The sequence below is a fragment of the Nematostella vectensis genome, chromosome 13, assembly GCF_932526225.1.
Source record: "Nematostella vectensis chromosome 13, jaNemVect1.1, whole genome shotgun sequence".
Lineage (NCBI taxonomy): Eukaryota > Metazoa > Cnidaria > Anthozoa > Actiniaria > Edwardsiidae > Nematostella > Nematostella vectensis.
In genome coordinates, this window is record NC_064046.1 from 7118553 (window position 1) to 7128253 (window position 9701).

Here is a 9701-nt window from a genome sequence, read left to right on the forward strand (position 1 = left end):
ATACTCCAAGATGGGCTCCTCCTTCCTTCAAGGCGGATAGATATGGATATAAGGTTCGAAGTATTTTAGTTTATGGAGATATCATTTACGCTCAGAATATCCTTGGTGATGGTTGCCAAGCAATATTTTTCTAGAAATGGATATCAAATATTCTATTACTCACAGTATCTCCCTGGTGGCGAAAATCATTCCCGTCTTTACGTTGATATTAAAAGGCAAGTTACTTGTACTTCTGCCACCGTCGATCCCGTACGTCACTTCGCCCAAGCTACCAGAATCAGCGTCAAGCGCTCGTGCCTAGGAAAAATTTCCAGATTACACAACGAATTAAACACAATGTCATACCTCAGAACGTATTATAATATCACGCTTGCCAAACTGGCGCCAACCTAATCCAATAATGATATATTGCTAAAGCATTCGACGTCAAAGGGCGTGTGGAAGAGAGTGGATCCAGGGGCATGTGTTAGCCTAATGTGCTCCTTATGTTACGAAGGAACCTGGTTAGTACACGCGATGCTTGAATACCAAGCTTCCATCGAACAATTAAGAGCGGAATTTCCTTATTTTAGAATCGCGAGTTTCTGCAAATAATATCAATGCCCCCAGGGAAGTGCCAGAAAGTGGGTCATTTCGATTGAAGGAAGGTCGAATTCTATCCATTTTTCGGGTGATACCATCTATAACTACCCCCCTTAGAAAATTCTTAAAAAATTCAACAAGTGATAGTCCCATTACTTGCCTGGACCAATTGTGTGTCCTTGGCAGAAAAGCTGTCAATCACTACAGTCTTGCTGCTCTCATGGAATGCAAACCTCGGGCCGTTATCATTGACGTCGACGATTGTGACTTTGGCTACTACTTCGGAGGCGAGCTCGATGGCGCCTCCCGAATACTTGGCTCGGACAGCAATCGGAAAGTATGACTTGGTCTCGAAGTCGAGTTTTTTTATTAGGTAGACCTGGCCAGTGTCCGGCTTGATACTAAACATGGCCTCGCCGATCTGCTTGTAACCACCGACGAGTTCGTACGTGATCCCGCTACTGCTGCCGGATCTCGTGGCCTTAGCCGTGAATACAAGTGTATTAGCAGAAGAATCTTCGGGAAGGTTTTGATTGTACGAAGACTTGTCGAAGACGATCGGAGACTCACTTGGGCTGTACACGGAGACGTAGACGGGGACCTGGGCTGAGGAGGGGTTCCTTGTAGCTGAACAAAAAAGGTCGAACAATAAGATATCTTTCAAAATATATGAAGCGCGCTATCGTTTTAGTTACTAACAAGCCTAGCTTGGGTCAGCGATAGTTCCTCGTTAACTCAAGCTAGCTAGGTTTGAGGCGACGAGATCAGGATAGCCTAACGTGGTCACTTTGACAGGTTTGTGAACCAGGCCAATGACAACGTGTAAAGACAAAGACAAGTGCTGTCTGATTACGATTTACATGAGCTTCACCAGCAAACCAGCGTTGCAAAGGTATACTTTAGTGAGGCCCATTAGAAAAGATAGAATCTTCCACCTGTATGAAGGAATACTTCAGTGCCCATTAGTGCCCACAGACGGAATCTTCCTCCTGTATGAAGTGCCTATTAGAACAGAAGGAATCTTCCTCCTGTATGAAGTGCCTATTAGAACAGAAGGAATCTTCCAACCTGTATGAAGTTCGTGTCAATCGAAAGTGTGATTCTTGCATTCTCATTGGCTAACGCTCGTAAAAATTGTACTTGGTGACCACAAAACACTGTGATTGTATGGCGAGTGACTTTAAATACAAATAGTCGTGTGCATGTTTGTTGATAAACGTTCTGTATCAGCCTCTTTCCCAGGTTCCACTTGGTCAGCTCTTTTCATTTAGATTCAAAATGGCAGACGCTCTTGAAGCTGGCCTACGACGAGAACTAGCAGCCCACAAGCGGGTAAACCAAAATGTGGCATCATAAAAAGCTGTCCGCGCATCATAAAAAGGGCTAGGGAGAAGGGTGTCTAAATTCTCTCAGAGGCAGAGTACCAATCGAGTCTGCAGAGTGGCTTCACGTGTCTTTGTATTAGTGTCACGTGTGCCCTCGCTATGCGTCACGAGCTGTGCATGTGATACTCACCTGAGTCGGAGGCGCGTATAAGCAGCTGGTAACGGACGTTCGGAGTCAGCGTGGACGCTGTGGACAGCTGGTTGTTGTCATTCAAGATAAACCTAGCAAACAGGTAAAGTACAGTTTTAATTTAAACAAACAAATCTCTTCCAAAAAACAGGGTTTCTTAAAAAGGATGTCCTGATAGCCGGAGGCTCCGTCTTCCATCGCATTTCATTAACCTGTATTTGGGGAGGGGGGGGAGCATAACAGAATGGCTTGGGACACTGGCCCGTGGTAGTGGTAACATCTTTAGTGACGGTGCTTACACACAAACTCACAAGCAAGATTGTAGACTATGTGGAGCTGTTTATAGCTGAACTAATGGACATTTAGTCGCATATTTCGTACAGCTCATTTCCGCTATACAAATACTTTTACATATTTCTGTACGCCCTCGCTACTCACCTTTCTGAGTTTTCCTGCCTCAGCAGCTCATACCGAACCTGCGCATTGGTTCCAATATCCATATCCTCGGCCTGAACCGTCACCAAACTACTCCCCGCGGGGGTACTACTGGGTACCGAAAGCCAATACGACTCCTGCAAGAACTCCGGCTTATGGTCATTCACGTCAATCACGTTGACCTCCACCTGGGCTGTCGCAAACATGTTTCTGAAATTCCTGTCAGTCGCGCGAACGTTGAACGTGTACTTGGATGCTAAATGAGCGTCTAGCTTTCCCCCTGCTTGAACGCGTAGAAAACAACGCCCTGATTGTTGGGTGACTTCAAAGTTGTATAGGGTGTGGAGAGAGGTGATAGCCTCCATAGAACAGTCGAATTGATCACTGGAGGTGTCAGAGTCGATGATGAGGAGCCCTGGAGCCAGGGTAGTCCCCGGTGCAGCGCTCTCATCCACAGTTAGCTGGTACGAGTCGGAAGAGAATTTTGGCAGGTCTTTTTCTTCTGTGACCTCGACGGTGAGCGAGGCGGACGCCACTTCCTGGACGGAGCTGGTGCGAGCCTCGATCCGGAGATTGTAGCGATCGACGTTCTCGTAATTGAAGGAGTTTTTGGTATGCAGTCGACCTATTAGAGACGGAATATAGAGTCACGTGGTGTGTGTGGCTTTTGTAGGCATGGAATACAAGATGGAAGGGGGCATTCAAAAGAACTTAGGTGATATAAGCGATATCATCCATATATCGGTATCAATTTAGTTTATAGTAACGGGATCGCTGTGGTAGACACACTACAATATGTGAATCCCCAAAAAGATAAAAAAAAAGTAACACTCTTTTTTTATAAGAACATTTTTTATGAGAACGTCCAGCCTGAGATTTCACCCATTTTAAGGACATGATAAGAACATGCCGAGGCTAAGATTTCTTTTTTAGTCCTGGTGCGTTCTAAAATGCAGAATCAATTTGTGATGGTAGTAAGAACCTTATTATTGCTATTGATCATTAGTGCAATTCTCTTCTTAATAATTCATTGGGTGTTATTTTCTTATATTCACTAACATTTAAGAACATCGTCAAGAACATATTCAGCCTTGAAATGTCCCTTGAAATGTCTCAGTTGAGGCCAAGCCTAAACTCAAAATTAGACGTTCTTATAAAAAAGAGTGTATCCAGACATTTGAAAAAATGGCTGATTCTAGAATAATGCATTGCCTGCGGGGTGTATTTCTATTTTCAGTCAAATTTTGACCGAGGTCAAGAACAATATTGCATTGTCTGTGCCATGCCCGTGACTGGTATAATCTCGAATGCTGGAGACGCCGCCACAGCAAACAGCAAAAGGGGACTTGTTCAGCCGAGCTGTGCCGGCTTTATTTACCCAAGCGAAATCCGATAAAATAACGCCAACAGACGGAACTTTTACTTCAAAAATAGACCCTCCTAGTAACGTGACAGATTACGTGACGTGGCAACCACATAACACGTAACACTTGAATGGGTTTCCACCGCGGAATGACAGTAAATTGTTCTATTTTGGACGTTTATCAATGAAAATTTAATTAGTAATTCACACAAAGAATTTAGCGCAAATACACAATAATAATTCAAACACGCAAATCTTTTTAAGAGCTTTCAACAATTGACGGAATTGTTTACAAATTTTGAAACTTATTCATTCTGTTAACATAGCATATATTTACAAAGAACCCTTGATAAAATTGAAGGACATAATGTAAAAAAGGCAAATAATTCTACCTTTATAATGAGAAATACAAACACTAATAAGACAGTTAGAACGTGTTATGACGTAACACTTGAATGGGTTTCCACCGCGGAATGACAGTAAATTGTTCTAGTTTGGACGTTTATCAATCAAAATTCAATTAGTAATTCACACAAAGAATTTAGCGCAAATACACAATAATAATTCAAACACGCAAATCTTTTTAAGAGCTTTCAACAATTGACGGAATTGTTTACAAATTTTGAAACTTATTCATTCTGTTATCATAGCATATATTTACAAAGAACCCTTGATAAAATTGAAGGACATAATGTAAAAAAGGCAAATAATTCTACCTTTATAATGAGAAATACAAACACTAATAAGACAGTTAGAATAGGAATGTATTTCATGGTCATAATTTCCGGCCTCAAATGCCTCTCAAAACATATGTGAACAAGAAACACGTACCAAAAAGTGACTTAAGATTGGTTAGTAAACGAATATTCTAGCTGAATATTCAAAATTAAAGATTATATGTCTAGAATACACACAACACAGCTTCTTTGCAACAGTTGATTAACAATGGAGGCGTTGGTGGATATAAAGACATAAAGACCAAGCCCTAAAAAGCTTAACCAAAAAAATCCTAGGGCAAACGAGGGCACGGATTCCAGTGTGTTTATATTAAAAACGCTCCCAAAGAGACGATGATGACGCTCAATGGGAGTTATTGAGGCGTCCTCGCCTAAGGGTCAACAGCCTTTAACAAAGGTCGAGAAACTTTTATAAGAAACGGTCGCTAAAAAAATTATCTGCGTTGTTTGAACTAGAGCATATATTGATATAAAGGCAATATTTTACCTAAGAAACATGTATAGAATAAAAAATTGAGTATATTGAATATGTCGTTGGAAAAAGTAGAATTGTTCAGTGTTCCTTGAAATTATTTCAAGACTTGCGCGTCATTCAGCATCCCGCCCAAATAACCGTGTAAACTTTGCCCCTATCGCGTTGAAACAGCCGGAATATAAACTCCATATCTTGCGAGCAGGAAATATGTAGGACTGCCTGACAATCACTAGCTCCAAACTGTATTTTCATTAGGCTTGTAAAGCCTTAGCAGATCTTATCATAACGGTGTTTTTGCTGTATTTTGTAAATAGAAGGTTCTGGCGAGTTGTTAATAATCGCAGAAAGGACACCGGATTCAATCAATGACTTTGAATGCCTTTTAGCATAATGGATCCGAATGTGCTGCTTGCGGCTGAGGGTTCACATTGATATTAATAAGTAACCACGAGAATATGTTTTGTCTAGAATTGCCTAGCGGGAGCCACATAAACCTGACGCCTTTTACATTTTATTTAAAAGCGAACAACAGAGTTTAGTCTGTCGCAGTGGGAGACGAATGTACATGCCTTTTATAGCTTTATTTAATCCACGCGCGTTAAAAAAGCCATTGCCTTTTATATAAAATATAGAAATATTTTTGTGTTTGGCGCATCACATTATTAACAAAATTGCAGTTTGTAATTATTATTCTTAACAAATATTGAGACTGAAACATGGGGAAGGGAAAAAAGCAAGCGGGAAATTCTTGCTACTTAAAAATCTCCATAACCTAAATACCTAGCTTATTATATAACGCTGTTTCTACTTGCACGGCTTCCGGTAAAGGAGGAAAAAAACTAGCTGCACGGCTACCTTTTTCTCGATTTTTAGCCTAAATGACAAGTTTCTGGCTTTAAAACACTTCCACGATTATTAAGAACAGCCAAGAGATGTTTTTTTAGCTTGAAAAGCTGGGCATTGAGTTACCCGCAAATGCTCGGCACAGTATGAACGAAGCGTGGAATTCGACACCGTTTTCGCCATAACAGCTGTGCAAGGAGAAAAAAAGTAGATGCACTTCCCTTTTTTCTTTTTGCCATTAAGCCAAAATGAAAAGTTTTGACTTTAAAAACCTCTCACCGTTATTTAGAACCGTCAAACGATGGCTTCGAGCTTGAAAAAATTCGCAAAAGGCGACATGCGAACACTCGGCACATAATAAACGATGCATGAAATGTCGAACTCCACGCTACGTTCATACTTTGCCTAGTATTTGCGGGCCGCTTGTTGCATAGCTTTTCAGGCTAAAAATCGTCGCTTGGCTGTTCTAAATAATCGTGGAAGTGTTTAAAAGCCAGAAACTTGTTATTTAGGCTAAAAATCGAGAAAACTGGAGACAGCCGTGCAGCTAGTTTTTTTTCCTCCTTTACCGGAAGCCGTGCAAGTAGACACAGCGTATTATATTATTACATAGAAAAGATAAATTGTTATGTGCTTTTGGTGTATGAGCTCATCAGTGAAATACATAAGCAGTTTGCAAATCATTATTCTTAAATTAAGACTAAAGCACGAGAACAAATAAAAGAACACCGGAAAACAGAGTTGTTGGTACTTAGCAGAATCTTTAAGTGCTAAACTAGTGCAAATATTTTGTTATCGTGTTATCCAAATCAGTAGATATTTCAATTCCAAATTCGTTATTTCATGCTTTGTGATATCGCGTGCAATGATAAATAGCGACTTGATAAGTCGACTTTTAAAATAATCTCAAAATAATAATAATAAAATAATCTCAAAAAGCAACGAATTTCCCACGTTGAAACAAAACCGTGATTACGACCTTGCGAAAAAAAGTGACCCGAAGTGTTAAACTTTGCTATTAATGTTTTCCAACTGAGCGGGTGGTTAAGCGATTTAGTGAAGTGCACTTAACTCAAGTGACAGGTACGAAACAATAAGCACATTACTTAGTAGTAAAAATACGCGAGATGCAAATCAGTACACATGAGTGTGCGCAGGGTGCGCGTTCACCCAAAAGGTGGTCATTTCATATGAACGGATCTTCAAATACTAATACTTTTTCCATATGTTAACTATGACTGCGCACCCCCCCCCCCCCCCCTCTCAGCCAATCCTGGGTACGCGCCTGCAAATGACTTACCGGAGTCCTTATCGACCTCGAATAGACCATCTGCTCCCGGCGCTAGGGTGTACTGGACCGGCCTCGAGAGGCTGTCAACAGCAGCGATGCAGAATAAGTTGGGCAGAGGCCCCATTTCCTCGGGGACTTTCACAGAATATGGTGTATTCTTGAACACGGGTGGACGGTTGACCTTGCTTATTACTGTTATATTTACTTGTCCGTCCGCTGTTTTGGACCCGGCAGTACTAACGCGAACAATCACCTGCAGCTCCCTTGTGCTCAACTCTGATTGGTCCAAAGATTTGGACGTCCGGATTACGCCCGTTGACGGCTCGATTTTGTACGGAACCCCTGGAGTGATCACCGTGTAGCTTGGGTTGAATCCCTCGTCCGCATCCCTGCCAACCACCACTGTGACGAAGGTCCCAGACGGCTGGTTCTCCGGGACTTGGGCTATATAGATAGGCTGGCTGAAGTACGGGAAATTGTCATCCTCGTCCAATAGATTTATCATGAGAAAAAGGCGCGACGATCGTGGGAATGTAGCGTTATCGCTCGCTTTCACAACTAGAGTGTATTGGGATGTACCTTCTCTGTCTAGAGAAGGTACAGCGACTTTCACCTCCCCTGTATTTGAATCCACGCGAAAGACGCCAAGCCCAGTTCCCCCTACAATCGAGTAGACCACTTTCCCATCAGGGCTCGACGGGTTCCCGACACTGTCTGAGTCCGTAGCGCTTACTGTAGTCACTAGCGAGTTCTGTTTAAGATTTTCACTAATTTCCAGGATTGCTTGCTGGGGGTCAAACCTTGGGGAGTTTTTATTCTCGTCGACGTCTTGGATTTCGATGAGTAATTGTGTAGTGGCGCTAAGAGACCCTGGGCCCTGATCGGTAGCGGTGACTGTGAGATCGTACACGTGGTTATTTGGGGTGTTTTCATAGTCCACAGAATCCGTCAGTGTTACCACACCACTCTCAGGATCGATCGCAAATTTAGAGACACCATTTCCAGACAAAGAGTACCGTAATCTCTTATTTGGTCCAATCGGGTCATTATCCGCCGCGCGCATCACCAGTAGTGCACCTTTAGGCGGAAAATCCTCGCGAATACTAAATGTATACCTGGACTGGGGGAAATATGGTTTCGTATTTTCCTTCGGGTCTGCGCTATCAGGTAGCGGCCATCCCTGAATATTCTCTCTCAGTGAAATTTCTACGGTGGCTTCAGCACTCGTCCTAGGAGGGTCCCCCCGGTCCCGTGCGGAAATGTACAGCGTGTGTTTATCCCTGGCGTTATAGTCGAGCGTTTTAGCGACCCTAATCACTCCTGTAATAGCATCAATGGTGAAATAGCTATTCACAGGATTCTTCATGTAATAGTAGATCCCGCCGTTCGTGCCGTCGTCTTTGTCTGTAGCCCGTACGCGTAGCACAGAGGTCTGAATGGGAGTATTCTCGGCTATTGTTTCACGGTATTGTGAGCTCTCGAACACCGGCGTCTGGTCGTTCGCGTCTTCAACATTCACGCGAATGTTCGCAGTTCCCGAGTGCGAGGGGTTCCCCCCGTCCGTGACTTGTACCGTCAGCATAATATAAGGATTATTATCATCACGAACAATCGGTTTACCCGTAGTCTTCAACACTAAGAACTTACGGCTCGTTACCCCGCTGCCGATCTGTACGGTATCGACTTTGAAGTAGCCTTTCTCGTTCCCGCTAATGATGGAATAACCTCGTATCCCCGATGTATCTCGATCTGTTGCATGGCACTGTTCTAGCCCTTCCACAATTGTATTCTCTGCAGTACCCTCTTTCACGAAGCCCTCGTAATGTTCCCCTTGTGAGAGTTGGAATACAGGATGGAAATTATTCACATCAAGAATGGTAATCCGAAGAGTTATGGCAATTCCGCCGAGAGTTTCTCCTCGAGGTCTTTGTAACACTGTCAAGTCGTATTTATTTGTTTTTCCTATTTCGTACTCGATTTCTTGATTCGATGTTACGTGTCCAACCTCAGATATTTGAAATAGCAGCGGCACTGTCGGATCTGCTTGGTACAGCGAGAATACATCGCCACTAGAAGAGTCGAACAAGTAGACAGAAGAACGAGCCGGTCGACCCTCATCGAAATTCACTTCGATCAAAGTGTCCTGCGCTTTTGCCAGTTGAAAAGTTTTAAGCAAACTAAGAAATAATAGTGGAGTGGTTAGCACAGCCGCCAGCCGGCCAGCACTCATTTTGTGGCTAGTTATTAGGAACCCGTGAGTTTAAAAACCCATAGCATATGGCCGTTGAACGAGCGCCTTACAAGGTTGAACCGAAGACTCCCTAACTTGATACGCAAAAATAACTCGCTTGAGAATTTATAAAATCCTTGATCGCTGGCTTCGGATTGGTCGGAAATGTAGATTAAGCCTGGGATATCGTTTGAATGGCGTCTAGATTACTGCAAAGGTCATGCCAACAT

The 9701-nt window shown here is 42.8% G+C and overlaps 1 protein-coding gene across 2 annotated transcripts in view; it reads right to left on the reverse strand.

The window, feature by feature from the left end:
• The window catches only part of LOC5510865 (protocadherin-like protein), a 31160-nt gene extending 21689 nt beyond the window's left edge, over positions 1 to 9471 (reverse strand). For both annotated transcript variants that reach the window (XM_048721028.1, XM_032380092.2), the window contains exons 1-5: positions 7251 to 9471; positions 2536 to 3157; positions 2098 to 2189; positions 743 to 1209; positions 164 to 297 (exon numbers count right to left, since the gene is read on the reverse strand). In XM_048721028.1, the coding sequence (XP_048576985.1) occupies positions 164 to 297; positions 743 to 1209; positions 2098 to 2189; positions 2536 to 3157; positions 7251 to 9471 (3536 nt within the window). The remainder of the gene's footprint in view (positions 1 to 163; positions 298 to 742; positions 1210 to 2097; positions 2190 to 2535; positions 3158 to 7250) is intronic.
• Positions 9472 to 9701: the final 230 nt, after the last annotated feature.